The following is a 19,967-nucleotide window of genomic DNA, read 5'->3' as shown; positions in this document are numbered from 1 at the left end:
AGGCTTTGTTCATTAACATGTAATAACTCAGCTGCCCCAATACTAAGAAATACTAAGATATTTATATCTTAAAATCCTCCTGAGGAAACAGAACTAAAAATTATGTAAAATCATATAAAAATCCACGGTATGATCAAAATTCCTACCCTCACCCCACAGAAAATACAAATAAATGCTACGTGTACTTGTGAACAGGAAGACACCAATTTTGGTAAATCTAATTTCTCTAGATCCCACATTTAATTGGGTAGACCTATATTTTCTGAGTTCAATATTTTTGACTCTAGTGAGGGTTACTGGAATCAAATAAATTCCTTTTGTGTGTGTGTGTGTGTGTGTGTGTGTGCGCGCCAGAAAGAATAAATTGCAACTGGAATTCTTGCTTCTAACTATTCACTTACTGCACATTTCCCACTCGTCACAGTCATAGTTAGTCCTATTTCGAAGGATCAAAAGGGAGAGAAAACCTTCCCCAATCGTCTTCCCAGAATTAAGATTTAACATAAAAATTTAAAACTATTTCACCTCCAGATTAAAAAAAAAAAAAAAACACTACGAACTACGTTTGATATTTTTACCTTGCAGAAGCTAAAACAACCTGTGAGTCGAGTAACCTCTGTAAGAATTCAAACTCATTAAAGCCCCACAGCATACCCGTGAATATTTTGGAGCCTGGGAGAGTGAACAGTTAAGATTTCCACCAAAGATAACAAGAAGAAAGGATTTTAGCGACAGGTCTTTACTTTAGAAAAACAGTTTTTTAATACCCCAGCCACTAATCCCACGCCAAGGACCGCGCGGCGCGGAAACCCTGGCGAATTTGAAAACAAACGTTGGTAGAGGCTCGGGGTGAAGGGCGGGGGCGGGGAGGGATAGCCTGGTAAGGGGGTTAGCAACTGACAGCTCGGCCTCGAAATGAGAAGCCTCAAGTAGGTCAGGCTGTGTCAACGGTTTGAAATCCAGAGTCCACCCCAGTGGGCTTAAGGGAGTAGAGCAGCAGGAGGTAAGTCGGGGTTTGGCGTCTTTCAGTGCTAAAGGGGCGGGATATCAGAACTGAGAGAGACCCAAAGCCCAAGCTCGGGGCAGTTCGCCCGCTCTCACCTCTCTTGGGGGCCTTGGTCAGAGGCACCCCTCCACTCCTCTCGCCGTTTTCCTGCTTGTCCTTGTGCTTGAGATCGCCAGGAACGCAGGAGCTGGGGTCACCATCGGAGCCGCGGTGGTGATGGTGCTTGTGCCGCTCCTTGTGGCCCTTATGCTTGGGCCCGGCCGCGCTCACCGTCAAGGGAGAGAAGGTGAAGAGGGCCGAGGTGCCTGGGGCCGGGAGCGGGGCAGCGACAGCGGGCCCGGCGGGTGCCAGCGAAGGTGGCGGCGGAGGCGGCAGGAGCAGAGGCTCAACAGGGCCTGGGACGGTTGGGGCTGCATTCGTTGGCGGCAGCGGCCCGGGATGTTGGCGGCTGCGACGCCGCCGGTGAGGGGGAGCGAGAGGGGGGTCCTGGCTCGGCCGCCCCCGCTTCTCCTGAGACCCCCCACTGCTCGCTCGGCGCTGCCGCTTCACTCCCCGCGGCGAGACCCCAACATGAGGTTTCTCCTTCCCTTCTTTGTCCGGCTCCTCCTGCGCCGCCACCGCCCGTACTACGCGCACTGCTCCGACCTGCGCAGCCATTTCACCCACAAACACACATTTAAATGGCCCGACCGCCCCCCCGTCCGCGTTTCGCGCAAGCGCCGCCCGCGCACGGCCCGCTGGGCATTGGAGTCTCTCCCCCGCCCTCCACTTCTCGGCGGTTCTTCCTCCGGAGCTGAACATGCCGGAAGCGGCCGTTCCCTGCGCTTCTCCGCAGGCCTCTCCGTGCAAGCTCTATTGTAAAACACCCTGGGCGGCGCAGAGCCTCATGGGAGCGGTAGTTCCCTTGAGCCCCCGGCGCGTCCCTAACTCTGGGAGTGGAGGAGCGGAAAGAGAGCGTGAGCCGAGTCACGCTTCGGGCGGCGACGCAACCGCTGCTGGGCGGAGAATTGCCGCCAACCGCCTTAACGGCCGAAACAATGTTAGTGGTTTTCAGAGTCGGCCGGCGCGTTCCCATTATCGTGTCCGTGTGCTGCTTCGTCATTTCATACAGAGTCGGCGGTCTCCATAGGTACTTTTATATTTCGTAGTCCTCTCATAACCTTTGTGAGGTAGAAGAATCTGCGGCCTTTTATCTTTGGACATGCGATGTACCGAAGAGGAAAGGGGAACTTGATCATACGTAAAATGAGGGCGATTTGGGTTTAGAATCGGATGGGGCCGGGGTGAAGACATGTTTTAACCTCTTCGTGGGCACAGCTCCAGGCTGGCGAGGCAGGTGCAAGAACAGCCCGGACGCCTGGTGAGCGCCGCCGCACCTCACCTTCGAGCCTGGAGAGGTAGCGGCCATCATTTATGTCGAATCCATCCCCACGGTGACGAAAAAAATTCTAGAAGGAAAACCTTGTTTTTAAGCTTTTTTAAACAAGTTTCTCCCCGCCCCCAAGTCGCAAGTATAGGGTTGCATGAATTTGAGAAGTGTGTCTACCACAGAACATTCCAAAAAATCGTCACTGTTCACCAAGGTTGCTGCCCGGAAATTCATTCACAATTCCATCGTCAAGATTTTAGATTTTTACCTAAGATTCTGTTCGCGTATTTGGTCCTTGATGAGGATCTTTGGGAGTAATTGATTACAATGAAGTACTCAGGAACACCACTAGTGCCTGGAGAAGTATTCAGCTAAATAAACACTAAAGCTGGTTTTTAAAACAAAGTTTATTCAGCACCTATTGTGTACTTTGTGCTATAATAAATAGGTTAACATATCATCCAATTAGCCCTATCATGAGGCTTCCTAAGGAAAGGTATTGAAGAACAAATGCTGTTTTAAGTATTTCATGTTTCTAAAAGAAAGAAACTTCTAAGTTAAAGTCATTAGGAGAACTCGGGAATCCTCTGTAACATTAATTACCCATTGACTTATTTGTTACATAAAATCAGATTTGAAAACTCAGATTTTCTAAAACTAAGGCAGACCCACATTCATAGGGAAAATTTCTTAAACCTCTGATTGGTTGGATATAAGTCGCATGTATTTATGCAGGTCCTTCGAAATGAAAAATGCTACCAAAAGATAGCTATTTTGCTGATTATTCTAGACTTGGTAACTGAATAACTGGTTAAAACTTATCAGAAATGTAGTTGAACATCTTGTTAGTAGATATATCCAAATATAGAAATGATTTTATTTACATATTTTATTCTCTTAAGCATAACTTCTTTTCTTATTATTCTAGTTCTCTAGTTTTCCATCTTTGGGAAGATGTGCAACATGTACTCCATTTAGGCAAAAATAATTCCCAAGGAAGAGTCATTGCCACAAGCACAGGTCAGATTTTGTGAAACACTTTCTGTAGTAATTTTGGCAATGTAAACATTCAGTTGACATCCAATTCTTAAAAACATTTTGAAGTTTATAAAAAAAATACTTTGAGGCTTATATTTGTGTAGAAAAGTAGAATAAAAATAACTTCCAAAATGAAAAATAAGTCCATTCAAAAACTGTGTCTCATACAGTGATACAGTGTTCTCTACATAAGCTCAAGTGACAAATTTATTTCCAGTTTCCAGCCCAATATGAGATGAAAATGTAAAGTTTCTGGCACTTATTTGAATATTCTTTTCTAATATTGCTATTAACACATTATATTATCTTCATTGTTGAAATGAATATGGAAACCTTATTTTAGCTAATAGTATTTTAGTACTCTTATTTGCAGATGCACTTGCAGCCTATATTCCAAAGTTGTGTTAAATATTCCAAGTTGGTGGTGGTTTTCTTGGTCCTTTGGGTTTTGAAAAACGATTTGCAAAACCTGAGAACAGAAATAAAATAAAAAATTTTTTGTATAGAAATAAATACTTAGATTTTAGAGTGTATTATAACATATGCAAGTACATGGACTTTTTTTCAAAAATTTAGGGAACACCTTTGATTATTTTAATAATAGATTGTAAAGGCATAGTACTTAAGTTAATGCTTAAATGGTAACGGAATATTAATAACATTTTAATTTTGTAGAACACTTACAAATTTTATAATGGTAATAATTAGGTGAAGAACCCTGGTTATAACAACCTTTGGTAATTCAGCAGATACAGTTGACCCTTGAACAGCATTTTCTTTAGCATTTTCTTTCTTTAGCATCTACTTAGCATATATATATTTCTTTAGCATATATAGAACACACACATATATATATATAGCAAACAAAATATGTGTTAATCAACTGTTTATGTTGTGCATAAGACTTCTGATCAACAGCTTACCATTAGGAGTTAAGTTCTGGGAGATTCTAAGTTTTTGCGTATTGTCAACTACATGGGGGCAGGGGGGCATCCCTGTCTTCCACATTGTTCAAGGGTCAATTGTAATATCCTTTTTTTCCCAGTTTTACTGACATGTTGTTGACCTATAAAATATGTAAGCTTAAGGTATACAACATGATGATTTGATACACATATATATTATGAAATGATTATCACATTAAGACTAAGTAACACCTCCATTCCCTCATAAGATTACCATTCTTCTGTGGTGATGACATTTGGGATTTACTCTAAACTTTCAAGTATATAATACAGTACTGTTATAATTATCATGCTGTACATTAGACCCCCAGAACTTACTCATCTTACAGCTGGAAGTTTGCACTCTTTGACTAACATCCCTCCATAGCCACTGGCAGCCACCATTCTACTCTATATTTCTGTGAGTTTGGCTTTGTTAGATTCTACATATAACTGAAAACATACAGTATTTGTGTTTCTCTAGCTGACTTATCTCGGTGTAATGCCCACAAAATTCATCCATGTTGTCTCAAACAACAGGATTTCCTTCTTTTTTAAGACTGAGTAATATTCACACACACACACATAATGTATATATACATATTTTCTTCATTCAGCTGTCAGGTGGAGACTTAGTTGTTTCCATGTCTTGTCTATTTTAAGTAACAGTGCAATGAACATGGGGTGCAGATATCTCTTCTGAGGTAATGATTTCATTTCCTTTAGATATATACCCAGAAGTAGGATTGCTGGATCATATGATAGTTCTATTTTTCGTGTTTTCAGGAACTTCTGTTTTCCATAATGGCTATACCAATTTACATTCATAACAGCGTTTTACAGTTCTCCTTCTCCACAGCCTAGCTAATACTTGTCTGTTGTCTTTTTGATAATGGCCATTCTGACAGGTGTGGTTTTGATTTGCATTTCCCTGATGATTAGTGATATCAAGCATCTTTTCACTTACCTGTTGGCCATGCATGTGTCCTTTTCAGAAAAATGTCTATTCAAGTCCTTTGCCCATTTTTTTAACTGAATTGTTTGTTTTTTTAAGTATTGTCCTGAAAAACTAAGTAATTACCTCTGCCCGCCCCCCAAAAAGGAGGAAAACAAGGAAACTTTGCACAACAAATGAAAATTATTTCTGGGTCCTTTCAAAAAGATTTGCAGGTTGATAACATTATCTCTTTATCCTTCAACATAGGACTTTTCTTTGATGATGGTATATTTTCAAGGTACTCTGACACAGCAACTTTAGGCACTCAAATTGAACAATGAAAGCTTTGAACAGAACTGAGGAAAAGATCAGATGAGATATTTGTTAAAGCATCCAGCACAATGTCTGGCTCATTGTAACTACTTAAGTGTTGCTCCAATCAGAACGAGAAAAATATTATACCAAAACTAGAAGAAAAGGAGAGTACGGAAGAGAAGAAAAGAATATAAAAACAAGAACCCTACTAATATTAAATTTAATAATAGAACCACTGAATTCTCCGAGTGAAACTAAAATTACACTGTATGTTAACTGAAATTTAAATAAAAACTTAAATATCAAGAAAACTAATAATAGTGACGATGAAAAATATTGGGGGGAGAAGCACACAGCCACGCTCATGTACATTTTACTTCTTTGAGAAAAAAAAACGGAAAAATATTTCAGGTTAAATAGTTTCATATACATAGTCACAAACTCATCTATTCAGTCTAGATAGCTTGACTATAACCCAAGTAGACTGAGAATAGAAGTAAGAACATAATATACAAGAAGTAAGTATCTGAAATTTAAGGGATATCCACATTCAGTCATTTTCACTGATCATTTCTGAATAGATTAGAACAATAGTGAGTTATCTGTTTTTCATGTAGGCCAATTCAGGAAAAATAAAAAATGTTTATAAATCACAAAATTTTAAAATTCACATTTAGATATATTTTTAAGTAAAATATTATGGCAATTTCTGTTGCTTCCTTTCTAAAAAAGACCCAATGAAAGAGTTGTGCTTTTAATTAAGTAAATATTCAAATCTAAGCATATTTGAGAAGAAATAATATGGAGGAAGCTCTCTAATATTTTATCTTCATATTAGATTACAGACTGCTGTGAAGTTAGATGGGTCATGAATTACTCAAGCGGTATCATGGATTAAGAGAAAAGAAGCAAGGGAACATTTGTGTTCCTGGCAAAGTTTGGTGCTTTTTTCATAAGTTATATGAAAATATATGAATTTTTTAGCTAAATGATTTCATAAAAATAACTTTTTTTCCCTAACATTTTAAACCTTAGAGTTAACGTAATCATAATCCAAATAACATTTTACAGCTCAAGAAACATCCCGAGTTTCTAGTTAAATAATTTGGCCAAGGTGGAATGAATAGAGACCATAATCCAGGTGAGGCAGAGATTGCTACCTTTCCACCAAAATCTTTCCTTGGTTCTTCAGGAACAGAATTGTATCTCAGCAACTGCCTCCCTAGCATTATCACATTTCACAGTCACTCTTGCAATTTAGATGTAGCACATATCCAAATTCTCTTCAAGGAAATGTGAGATGACATGATATTGCCACTTCCAGGCCAGTACCCTAAGACCAGAAGAGGAGGCCACGCCTTTACACGTTTACACATGTTCCTCTCATTTTCTTGCCACGTGCAATCTGGATATGGCAGTAACCCAACTCTAACCATAGGAACAAGGACAAGACCACAGAGCAACCGCCCTCAAGGTCTTGTCCTAGGGAACCTTAGGGGGCTCCCAGACCATTTCATGGGTTCTGCTTTTTCAGTAATAATTTTTAGTAATAATAGCCTACATTAATTACTATACTTCATATAAAAATTTGTAGTATATGTGATACTATTAAAGAGTATCATGAATTTATGTCACATAGAATAATAGGATGACTAAAATAATATAAGATTATTTTAAGTTAATATTAGGGGCAGTGGGGCAAACAGTTCCTTTAAACTATCAGAATTATGCTTCAGCTCCTATGTAGAATGAGCAATATAAGAGAGAGCAACTGTTACTATCATACTTGTGTATTTTTTTAACTTTGATTAGACATGAACTGGAGTATCATAGCATCTCAGAATTTCATTTGGCTTTGGCTAGTAACATTTATTTACTACATGCCAGCAGAGTTATTTCATTACCTAGCTTCATTTTCTGCTATGCTAGGCATTTCAGTCCTAGGTAAGTTATTAAGAGGTAACTAAGGTCAAAAATGAAAAAGATAAATTGCATGGAAAGGATATAAATATAAGGACTTAAATATCAACCTTGAATCATACTTAAAGTTGTAACACACTATAAGATAAACATTTTTTTTAACTCTATTAGAAAATAACACACATACCAAAATTCAGAAAGGAGCTGGAGAAATTTGACTGAACAGAGTCTGCAGACTTGTTTGGTGGGGAAGAATTACAGATACCTAGAATCAAAAGGAAAAAATGAAGGCAGACTCCAATTACTGTTTATCAGACCACATAATTTTGAAATTAAACTTTTCCTCCAAAGTAATACTCCCAAATAAACATATTACTATATAATGTAACAAAATATAGATGCTTACAAATGGATTAACACTATAATCTTATTTTGGTGTGGGTATTTTTTTTAAGGGTTTTTTGACCCTTGGAAACAGATTGTCTAGTAAAGCCCAACACTAAAGAGAAATCACCGGAGTATTCAGAAATAACATCCATTACATTTTGAGTCAACTTCTTGGGGGATTCACATTGTGGTTTTTTATTTCATTTTACTTTGCACTCTGATCACTTTTTTTTTTTTTTTTTTTTTTTTGAGAGAGAGAGAGAGGAGAGAAAGCCCATGCAGGGGAGTGGTGGAGGGAGGAGGGGCAGAGGGAGAGAGAAAAATTCTAAGCAAGCTTTAGGATGGATCCCACAGTCCTAAGACCATGACCTGAGTCAAAATCAAGAAGATGCCTAACCAAATGAGCCACCCAGGAGCCACTGCACTCTGATCACTCTTAACACGTTTTAAATAATTTGTTTTGCACATTAGCTCATCCATGGCACGCCTATGGTTTTTCTTACAGTATCCATTACTCCTAAATATCTTTCTTCACTTTCCAGCCTATATTTTTCCCATTATAGATGATTCTAGTTAGGCCCAGAATCTCCCAAAAGCATTGTTATATTGCTTTGTTTTGCTATTTTAGCCACTTACAGGTTGGTTTAAAAATGTTTCTCTTCCCAGCACCTTAAGATATTCATGTAAAAGCTACTGCCCAATTTTTAAAACAGTCCAGTGAAAACATCATCCATATTTTGTGCATGCACTACTTAGCAGTGAAAAAAGATGATTTCAGGTTTATAAACCTTCTATAAGACTTTATGTAAAAAGAACATATGATTAGGGAGAAATTATTAAATAGTCACCTTTTTTGGCTTTCAGCATTTTGAGTGTGCAGTATGGGGACTGCATCTGTGTTTGTAAACACATGCCTAATGCTAGGATTCAAGAAAAAAAAAAAAACCCTCTTCATGGAGGTACTTGAATATGAATCACTAGAGTACATACTGAATTTCAATCAGATTCAATTAAAATATATATTTATTGAATGCCTATTATGTGCCAAGCCTTGGGCTAGGGACTCAGGATAGAGACATGAATAAGAAGTAAGTGAAGGTGAGAAATTCAAGACATGTCAAAATCATCACTAAACTTCATGTGAGCTGACAGAAAGAAAACAGTTGTGCCCAAAGGGCATGTTGTGGGGTTTTTTGTTTGTTTTTGTTGTTCTTTTATCACAGGGGACAAAATTTGCAAATATATCAGAGGGAACAGCTATTTTGCATATTGGCCTGTCACAGTTTGGTTTGCTTTTTTTGTTTCTTCTTCAAAATGGCAGTGCCATATGGTTGAACTTAATATACTTGCAAGTACCTAGTTTTGTTAAGTTATTATATAAATAAGACTGATTATCCTACAATTCGCTTTTCTCGCTTAATGAAATATCTTGGGTTTTTTCCTGTGGCAGCTCCAGTAGAACTATATTATGTCACAGATATTTTTAGCAGCCTGCCCAGCATTAATTCCTCCTCCTTCTGATAACAGAATTTGAGTTTTCCTTTAGCAAACCACCCCTCCCCAATTTTCAGCTCCCTTATGTCTTGTGAAGTTGATTCTATTCTTAGATCAAGGAACTGACCTATAGGCCTAATTTTCAGTTGGTGCATTGCCATAATCATACCAGGTATTTAGGTCTAACCTCATTTCTTATTGGTCAGTGTCCATATATAACAATTGTTAAATATTTTAATAATAGTTAACAGTGTGACAGTATGACACCGCTCTGCTTAATCAGAATATACTGGCAATAAATTGGTTCAAGGATGGGCAAATGAATCAAACCAAGACAATCAGGCCCAATCAGCCCTAGTCATCAGACTGTTCCTTGAGCAACCAGGAAAGAGCTAATTTTTTCCATCACAAGCCTGAAACCACATGATAAAAGCCTCCTCATGAATGAGCAAACCAGAGTAAAACAAAGCTGGAGATACGGAATGAGATTAGGTCCTGATTATATCATTTGAACTCTTGGTTACAGGCCAATGAATCCCCCTTTTCCACTTAAGCTAGCTTACATTGGTTTTTCTATCACTTGCAACTGAGGGATACCTGAGTAGTGTTTCTCACCAAAAGTAGGCATCAGAGACCATGGTCAACATCTTTAGTTCTTGTCACCCTATAATTCACTCTCCACACAGCAGATAGCAGGATCTTTTTTAAAAACAGATCATGTAACATCTCTACCTAAAGCTCTTCAGTGACTTCCCATTACACTTAGAAAAAATTCTAAACTAAGCATGGCCTGTAAAGATTTAACTACCTTCTGCCCCACTTCCACCATCTTGTCAGCCACACTTTACTGCTCCGCCCTCCTGATAACATGCAGCTATGATGGCTTCCTTTCTGTTCCTACAATACACCAAACTCCTACCTCAGAGGGTTTGCATATGCTGTTCCCTCTATCTGGAGGGCTCCTCTCCACTTTTCTCCTGGCTGGCTATTCCTTCAGGTCTCAGGTTTAATGATCACTTAGAAAGGGCCTCCTAGACCACTCTTTCTAAAATAAATCCCTTTGGGGATACCTGGGTGGCTCAGGTCATGCTGCCTTTGGCTCAGGTCATGATCCGAGGGTCTGGGATTGAGTCCCTCATCGGGCTCCTTGCTCAGCATGGACCCTGTTTCTCTCTCTGCCTCTGCCTGCCACTCTGCCTGCTTGTGCGCACTCTCTCTCTCTCTCTCTGGCAAATAAATAAATAAAATCTTTTTAAAAATTGAAAAAATAAAATAAATCCCTTTGTAGCATAACAAATAGCATGGAGGACAAGGGGAGATGGAGAGGAGAAGGGAGTTGAGGGAAATTGGAAGGGGAGGTGAACCATGAGAGACTATGGACTCTGAAATACAATCTGAAGGTTTTGAAGGGGCAGGGGATGGGAGGTGGGGGAACCAGGTGGTGGGTATGAGAGAGGGCACGGATTGCATGGAGCACTGGGTGTGGTGCAAAAACAGTGAATACTGTTACGCTGAAAAAAATAAATTTTTTAAAAAAATCCCTTTGTTATTCTCTCTCATAGTTACCCTCTTGGTTTCCTACACAGCATTTATCACCATGTTTTGGTATGTTCGTATCTGTGAATTGTTTAATATCTGAATCCCTCACTAGACTTAAGTTCCACAAAGGCATAGTCCAATACCTGTTCTGTTTCCCATCATATACCCAGTGCCTTACAAAATGCTGGATGCACAGTAGACACTCAATGAATATTCAAGGAATGATTAACACTATGCTTAAATGCAAGCTTAAAACCACAGGTCAAGAACACTCATTTTATTAAAAGTAAGACCAACTTTAACTACAGACAAGTTAGAGATCCAGACTAAAGGGAGAACATCTGGACTTCAGGAGTCATGAACCATCTGGAAGGGTAAGAGGAGACATACCCAAGTACAGGCAGATAAATCTAAAGCTTCAGGATTTTTTTTTTTTTTTAAGCTTCAGGATATTTTGAGGGCCAGGTATTATTCTTCACTTAAGGACAAAAGACCAGAGGATGAAGGCAACTGATAAATTGAAATTAGTTTAGATCTAGAGAATGATCTGGGAAGTCTTATTTAGAAATAAGACTCAGAATTTCTGAGCATCCCACATCTTGAATCTATGCCAACCTAAATTTACCTGCAATTTCTGTATCTTTGATATCCCCAAGATAGGGTTGGGGCTATATTAAAAAAAAAAAAAAAAAAAGCCAGTCTCTTTCTCTCTTTTTTTTTTTTTTTAAGATTTTATTTATTTATTTGACATACAGAAATCACAAGTAGGCAGAGAGGCAGGCAGAGAGAGAGGAAGGGAAGCAGGCTCCCCGATGAGCAGAGAGCCCAATGCAGGGCTCGATCCCAGGACCCTGGGATCATAACCTGGGCCGAAGGCAGAGGCTTAACCCACTGAGCCACCCAGGCGCCCCTCTTTCTCTTTTTTTAAGAGAAAGAAAACGGTGTTTCATAAGCTAAGCTGTTCAAACCAAGCTGGCTAGCTATTAAGTCAGTCATTTCTTTGCTTCAGGCTGTTTTATTTCCCCTGTTTTATACTACAGTTTTCTCTGAAATGTTTAAATCCCTTTTGACTCACTTTAGAGGAAAGAGTATATTTTCCAATCATACTTTATGATCATAGGTAAGAAATCCATTCACTTCTAAGATCAGGTGTAGTGTCAATGAAGGCAAGCTAGAACAAGTTTATTGATGGGATAGTGAAGAGAAAACTTAGCAGAAACAGGTAAGATTCAGCTATAAACCTTCTTCTATAGACAATACCATAAATTATGTTTTCTCAGCACTCTTTGTCTCTCCCTATAACACCAGTATAATGCCAAATCACTGTTTGGTCCTTGGTGATTAATCAAGTGGATCAAATTCATAAAAAGTATATCACTATGTTTTATATACTTTGTAGTTATAAATAAGGATTTCTGAGATAATTTCCCACAGTTTCAGGAGTCTTTTGGTTTTGTTTTCATTACAATATAGTGAAAATAATAAGCAACAGACTTTTATTACTAATAATACTTGGCAAAAATGGAAACGTGTCAATACTTTGCTTCTTTCATTAAATCAACACATTTGTTTCACAATATGCTTTGCTGTGACTATTTTCAAAGAAAATACATCCAAGGTTAGACTGCTAGGAATTTTACATAACACACTTGTATGACAGCATCTCAGGATGGCTGGAAAGTGGCACACATCATATTATTCCTGTCTGTTAAACACAAACTCCCCTTCCCTTTACTCGCTTCCAATATTAGCACTGTGGATCCTCACATGCTACAAGGCCCAGGAGTGAGCCTTGTGACACAGAGTGCCCTAGCAAGGCTCTGTAGAGGAATAATATTGTTAATGTTTTCACAGAGTGGTTATATAAGGAAAAATTACATAATTGTGGAAGTGTATATGTATTCTAAAAAAACAAGTAAAAAGAAACTTACTCTTTTTCACATTTCTCAAAATTTTCAAACTCTACAAAAATGAAAAGGAAAATGTCAGTTTCTTATTTTCTTATTTTCCTATGAAAATACTTTCATCAAGTAAAAATACAGATTTCAGTTGAAAGGATTAATTTCCCTAAAAATAGTCATCAAATGCACAAAATTATTTTTCCATCTTGCCATTTTATTTTATTTTATTTTATTTTTTAAATTTTTTTATTTTTTATAAACATATATTTTTATCCCCAGGGGTACAGGTCTGTGAATCACCAGGTTTACACACTTCACAGCACTCACCAAAGCACATACCCTCCCCAATGTCCATAATCCCACCCCCTTCTCTCAAACCCCCTCCCCCCAGCAACCCTCAGTTTGTTTTGTGAGATTAAGAGTCACTTATGGTTTGTCTCCCTCCCAATCCCATCTTGTTTCATTTATTCTTCTCCTACCCACTTAAGTCCCCACATCTTGCCATTTTAATTCAGTGCAAAGTCTCCACTAGATTTTATCTTGCTATTTGTTTCCCATCAACATAAGAATCACTCTATGTATTTAGAAGGAGTGCTATCAGAATATCAGAGAAAGAGGAGTTCCTACGTTTCTTCTTTATTAGGACCATTCTGGAAACCACAGTGGCTTCTGAAGATAGCTATGATACCCAGCCATTCCCATTCTAGCCAAGAACTTCTAAAAATCATACTCTGAACTAAATTTACTAAGGTCCACTCCATACTGTTACCATGCTACTTCCCTCTCCTTTTCAGCAAAACCACTCTGCCTCCTTTACAGTGAAGTCCCTAACTTATCTCTTCCAGGAACTGACCCATATTTCTCTTCTTCACATACCTCAGCATGTATGTTTTTAATCTGTTTTGCGGTATTTTGTTCTTTTTGATATCTTCATGTTGTTTCTCATATAGGCATTGTATTCCAATGGATTAACTGTTCTCTTTTCAAGGACACATAGATATCCTTTAGGACATTTCTATCTTCTAACACCTAACAGAAGTGTAGTTTTCTATATAATAGATACTTAATAAATTCTTTTTGGAGGGAAATTTTTTTATTTAAAATTTTTAAAATAAATCAGTAATTTATAATTCAAAATATTATAGTCAAAATGCTCCCATCTTTGTTCTCCATCTATCCAGTTTCTGACCCTTCCTCCACAGATAACCATTATTGTTCATTTCTTATGTATCCTTCCAGAGTCCCTTATAATGTACAATACAAATATAACTTTAAGGAAAAGTTAATAAATTATAAATAAGTACACTGAGAGCATCCTTATTCCTTTTAAAACTATATAGTATTTCACTATATGCATATACTATGATTTATGACTTATTTAATCAGTTGACCTAGTGATTAACAGTCTTGTTCCCAATCAGCTGTTCTTATAAATAATCTAATTTCCATCTTGACACTATAACAGGGAAGGGGTGAAGGGTGGGAACACCTTCAGAAATGAAGACTCTGGTATATTTCTTAAAACTCCCATCTTTTTTACCTTAGTCCTTGTGAAACCTTTTCCCGGAGTCTTCAATATCTGTTTTGAAGATGTTGAATTTTCCACGGTATTAGGACAGCTAGTAGAATAAGTCTTTACAGGCTGAGCTTGCATACCTTTAAAAAAAATGATTTGATGCATAGCTTTTTAAGCCTTTGGGATATATATAGGTATATATTCAGTAATTCTTAGCTTGGCTTTTTTTTTTTTTAAGATTTTATTTATTTATTTGACAGACAGAGATCACAAGTAGGCAGAGAGGCAGGCAGAGAGAGAGAGGAGGAAGCAGGCTCCCTGCTAAGCAGAGAGCCCGATGTGGGGCTTGATCCCAGGACCCTGGGATCACGACCTGAGCCGAAGGCAGAGGCTTTAACCCACTGAGCCACCCAGCCGCCCCTTAGCTTGGCTTTTTATGCATTATTTTTACATTATGGGTTTTTTTAATGTATTATTTTTATCTTGTTCAATCATTCTTTATACTTTACCATTTAGGTCCTACTTTATTGTTAATCTTTTAGCAGTCTCATATTTATAGCTTTTTTGAGAGGAATATACTAGTCACTTACATTCTTCATCAGCAAGAATGAAGGACTCCAGGGTTCTTTCTGGGAGTGGAGGTGGGGAGGGAGAAGAACGATCTTGATGTAGATCTGTGATAAGAAAAATAGACAACAAAAGAAAATAAAACAAAAATCTATCAATTAAATATTAGAAGTCAAAACTCCTTTTTGGTGTTGTATAATGTTTCCAACTTTTCAATATTAACCTATGACAAACACATAAATAATCTGAACAACAGCTGGAGCCACAAGAATTTTTTTGTTCTAGCTTTTTAGCCAATGAACCTATGATGCATCAAAAACTTGTACTCCCTTAGAAAAGTAGTTTTCCAAAGAAATTGAACTTGAAATTAATCAAGCTTCTAGATCTAACCATCATTTTACATAGAATCCTGGGGATAGCATAACACGTTAATAAATAAAACCATGAGAATATAAACAACAAAAATCCAGAATATTCACAGTCTTTAGGAAAAAAGATCCATGCTCTTCTACAAATAATGGCACGAGGGAATAAAAAGGAGGGAAAACTCTTACAAATTTTAAAAGACTTAACAAATATATAAACCAAATGCAATGTGTAGACTTTGAACCCAGATGCCTATAAACCAAATGTAAAAAGACATTTTTGAGGCAATTTGAGAAAATTATATAAAATCATATTAAGGGATTATTGTTAATTCCATTGGCGTGATAATGCTGCTATGGTAGGCTTAAAATGTGTTTGGAATTTTCCATGATATAAAGAACTTTAAATAATAGGGCTATTTTCCCAAAATATAAGTCCTAAAGATACAAAGAGTGTATGATAATCTCATTATACGGTGCTGAATATAATTACATACCATATTAATGTCTTTTGAAACTGAAAATGTGGCTCAGAACTCGAGTTTCACCTATCTTTGGTCTTGGGTTCTTTAGGCCTTAGGATTTGTCTCTAAAGCAAGTTCTCTTGTTGTTTCTTTCTTATACACCAGGTGATATGCAAAAGTAAAGTACAGTCCTTATTTCTAGCACCTAATATCATAACTGGCATATAGTAGGCACTTAATAAATATTTGATAACTACTCTGAAGTTGCTTATCATCTTCCAATCTGCTGTTAGAAAGTACACTGAGAACTAAAGCTAACTTGCAGTGAATGATATCCTGCCAAATATCTTCCTAAAATACCACTTTCTTTTCTTTTTTTAAAAGATTTTATTTATTTGACAGAGAGATAGCAAGAGAGGGAACACAAGCAGGGGCAGTGGGAGAGGGAGAAGCAGGCTTCTCGCTGAGCAGGGAGCCCGATTCCAGGTTCGATTCTGGGCTCGATCCCAGGACCCTGGGATCATGAACTGAGCCAAAGGCAGACGCTTAACGACTGAGCCACCAAGGTGCCCCCTAAAATACCACTTTCATCTTTATTTCCCCCGTGATGAAGAACCTACAGTGCTTATTATTGCATTAAATCTAAATTCTTCTACCTAGCTCTATGTATGTAGATAGAATACACATAATAAAATTTGCTATTAATGACAGTACATTTACAGTGCTGTACAACCATCACCACTATTTTGAAAACATTTTCATCACCCTAAAAAGAAACTCCATATCCACTTAGCAGTAATTTCCCATTCCCCCCAGATTAGATTGGCAACCACGAATCTGCTTTCTCTATATATAGATTTCCTTGACCTGGATATTTTATCTGCCTAACTTTAAAATCCTTCAGAATCTTTCCACATTTCATCCAAATTTATTTTCCATAGTTCCCAGAATAGATTCTCTATTGCAACTAAATTAACCTACTCACCATTTCTCTATACTCATCGTGCTTATTTATACCTTTTAAGTCAATGCTACCCTGATTCCAGCAGCTCCTGGAATTCCCTCTTTTTTTCTCTGTCTACCCATGTTCTTAAATTTCTTTCTTCTACTCAGTGAAGCCTTTCCTAACCACTCCAGTGATACTTCCTTTTTTTCCAGGCTCCTGATGATTAGAATCAGTCCACACAGATTATCAGTTAATGGTTCCAAGTAAGTATTAATTTTGCCTACCCAATTTGAATGTAAACATTAAAAAGTATCTTTTCTTATATATCCTGACTCTCCTAACACTGTATAAAGCATATAGAACTTGCGTAGGAATTGCTCATATAATAATTATCTAATAAAGATGGCAATATGTAACATTTATTGAGAGCTTATTTGATAATCGCTGTGTTAAAAGCTTTATATGCATTGTCTCACTCAACCCTTACAAAAACTCTCTAAGAAACGAGTTCTATTATCCTTATAATATAAGTAAGGAAAATCAATAGAGAAAGTATATAATTTAACCAAGGTTATGCATTTTGATAACTCCTGGTGGGCTAAAGATTTGATTTAAAGCCTATCTGACTCCAAAGCCCATGCTCATTATCCGCTATGTTAAATTACCTATGTAATTTGAATAATATGTTCATATGAATAACTATGTTAAGGGCAACTACCACCTGTTACAATGTATGTAAAGGGCCTGTATATGCCCAATAAATGTTAGCTGTAGATGTCGTTATTTGGTATATAAAACAAGCAAAACACAAGGCCCCTCAGTGGCTCAGTCAGTTAAGTGTCTGCCTTCAGCTCAGGTCATGATCCTGGAGTCCCAGGAATCAAGCCCCATGTTGGGCTCCCTGCTCAGTGGGGAGGCTGCTTCTCCCTCTCCCTTTGCTACTCCCTCTGCTCCTTCTCTTTCTCTCTCTCTATCTCTCTCACCCATTCTCTCTCAAATAAATAAATAAAATCTTAAAAAAAAAAAACAGCAACAAAGTACTGGAGAAATAACAGCAAATTAAAGATCTAAAGAATCAAACTGCTAACAAGGGTAAAACCTATAAGATAGAAATGCTGCAAAATGTTGAGAAAATTCTACTTAAAATTGTTTTTGTCTTTGTCTTTGTTTTTAAGGATTATATGTCAGGGAGTAGAATTCTAAAATCCTGTGTTTTCCTTGCCCTTGACAAGGCAAAACTCCTAGCCTGGGAAAATAAGAAAAAAAAAAAACAATAAATAGAGGAGCTATTATGGGAACCATGCCATCTCCTAAGGTGAATTACTCTAAACTGAGTCATTCTAAGAGTATAAATTCTTAGAGCTAAATGTCATTAAAACCAGGGGGAGTTGTTTTGTTGTGTTTTTTTTGTTTGTTTGTTTTTTGTTTTTACCTGATTTGGGACTCCAGAGTTTTACACTCTAAAAGAAAGAAATAAAAAAAAAGTGAAAGAAGAATCGGTACACAAATTTAGAAACTCTAAGCAATATAAGGCATTTTTGAAAACGCATTTCATATTCTTATAGAGACAGTCATGAAATGTTGACCTTATTTTTCCTGATTTGTAAGCACACTAAATTATGAAAAGGCATCCTGAACTCCTACAGTGTTTTACTCTCTTTCTCTAAATTTATTTCTTTTTTCCCTTTTATATAAAGAAAGCTTGTGAATTTTTTAAATTTTTAATTATTTTTTTAAACTTCAAATGTAATTAACATACAGTGTTATATTAGTTTTGGGTGTCAAATGTAATGGTTCAGCAATTCTATACATTAATCCGTGCTGTTCACAATAAGTGTGCTCTTAATCCCCTTCACCTATTTGACCCATGTCCCACCCACCTCCCTCTGCTAACCATCAGTTTGTCCTCTATAATTATGAGTCTGTTTTGTTTGTTTCTTTTTTCTTAGCTCCTTTGTTTTGTTTCTTAAATTCAACATATAAGTGAAATCATATGGTTTGTCTTTCTCCATTTGACTTATTTCACTTAACAGGATACCCTCTAGGTCCATCCATGTTGTCACAAATGGCAAGATCTCATTCTTTTTATGGCCAAGTAACATTCCATGATGTGTATGTGTGTAATATATGTGTGTATGTGTGTATACATATATATGTCATATCTTCTTTATCTATTATCTATGGATGGGCACTTGGGCTGCTTCCATATCTTAGCTGTTATAAATAATGTTACTGTAAACATAAGGGTGCATATATCTTTCCAAATTAGTGTTTTTGTTTTCTTTGGGTAAATACCCAGTAGTGGAATTACTAGATTATATGGCAATCCTATTTTTAACTTTTTGAGGAACTTTCATATTATCTTCCATAGTGGCTGCATCAGTTTGCATTCCTACCAAGAGTGCATGAGGGTTCTTTTTTCCCCGCATTCTCACCAACACTTGTTTCTTTCTCTTTTTTAACCATTGTAACTGGTGTGAGATGATATCTCATTGTGTTTTTGATATGCATTTCTCTGATGATTAGTGATGGGCATCTTTTCATGTCTGTTGGTCATCTGTATTTCTTCTTTGGAAAAACATCTATTCATATCTTCTGTCCATTTTTAAAACCAGATTATGTAGGAGATTTTATATAAGTTGTATAAATTCTTTATATATTTTGGATATTAACCCCTGATCAAATATATCATTTGCAAATATCCTCTGCCATAACCTTATGGTGATTTTTGTACATCATGGCAATTGGTTCTAAAGTGATCCTTTTTTAATTTATTTCCTTCCTACAGAACATTTCCTAGAAAATTTAACTGGAGGAAAATTGTTGAAATTGAAATTACTTCATGACACTGGAAAAGGAGTGATTGTTCTTGGCTCTAGCAGTTGTTAAGGTAAAGACCATTACATGTGAGCATATTATTAACAATAATAACTACAAATATATTAAAAGTGTAATCAAGAAATAAAGAATATTTGCCTACTAGCATTGCAGTTGTAGTCACTTTAAAATGTTTGTGTAGTTAATTACTTTTCTGATCTCTGAAATTTTAACGTAGTTGGTTCATAGAATATATACAAACATAACAGATTGTTGAAGTGTAATTTTACTTCCAGAAGTGGGGAGCATTATCCTGAAAAGTTTATCTTAAATAGCATGGACTTTAGCATCTGTCTTTCAAAAAATTGTTCTCTACAACATATTATCAGAGAACATGATACAGCCTACCAAATGACTACTATGAACAGGCTACCTACTTATA

The 19,967-nt window shown here is 37.1% G+C and overlaps 2 protein-coding genes and 1 long non-coding RNA gene across 11 annotated transcripts in view; 1 reads left to right on the top strand and 2 right to left on the bottom strand.

The window, feature by feature from the left end:
• The window catches only part of RSBN1 (round spermatid basic protein 1), a 51,878-nt gene extending 48,038 nt beyond the window's left edge, over window positions 1-3,840 (bottom strand). The window contains exon 1 of the mRNA XM_082685024.1: window positions 1,102-3,840. Within this exon, the coding sequence (XP_082541150.1) occupies window positions 1,102-1,807 (706 nt within the window). The 5' untranslated portion in view covers window positions 1,808-3,840. The remainder of the gene's footprint in view (window positions 1-1,101) is intronic.
• LOC309841702 lies at window positions 1,917-19,693 on the top strand. Of its 2 annotated transcripts, XR_014299255.1 has the most exons (3): window positions 1,917-2,135; window positions 16,921-16,971; window positions 19,497-19,693. It is a non-coding gene; the product is annotated as an uncharacterized lncRNA (long non-coding RNA). The 2 variants fall into 2 exon arrangements; XR_014299256.1 differs by lacking the exon at window positions 16,921-16,971 and having other exon boundaries at window positions 1,982-2,135.
• Window positions 2,765-19,967, bottom strand: part of PTPN22 (protein tyrosine phosphatase non-receptor type 22) — a 55,440-nt gene continuing 38,237 nt past the window's right edge. For all 8 annotated transcript variants that reach the window (XM_082685016.1, XM_082685017.1, XM_082685018.1 and 5 more), the window contains 6 exons: window positions 18,141-18,168; window positions 14,957-15,040; window positions 14,391-14,506; window positions 12,881-12,911; window positions 7,717-7,794; window positions 2,765-3,882 (listed from right to left, as the gene is read on the bottom strand). In XM_082685016.1, coding sequence (XP_082541142.1) covers window positions 3,818-3,882; window positions 7,717-7,794; window positions 12,881-12,911; window positions 14,391-14,506; window positions 14,957-15,040; window positions 18,141-18,168 — 402 coding nt within the window. In that variant the 3' untranslated portion in view covers window positions 2,765-3,817. The remainder of the gene's footprint in view (window positions 3,883-7,716; window positions 7,795-12,880; window positions 12,912-14,390; window positions 14,507-14,956; window positions 15,041-18,140; window positions 18,169-19,967) is intronic.

This window comes from Mustela nivalis, assembly GCF_964662115.1.
Source record: "Mustela nivalis genome assembly, chromosome: 10".
NCBI lineage: Eukaryota > Metazoa > Chordata > Mammalia > Carnivora > Mustelidae > Mustela > Mustela nivalis.
This window is presented reverse-complemented; position numbering and strand designations above follow the sequence as displayed.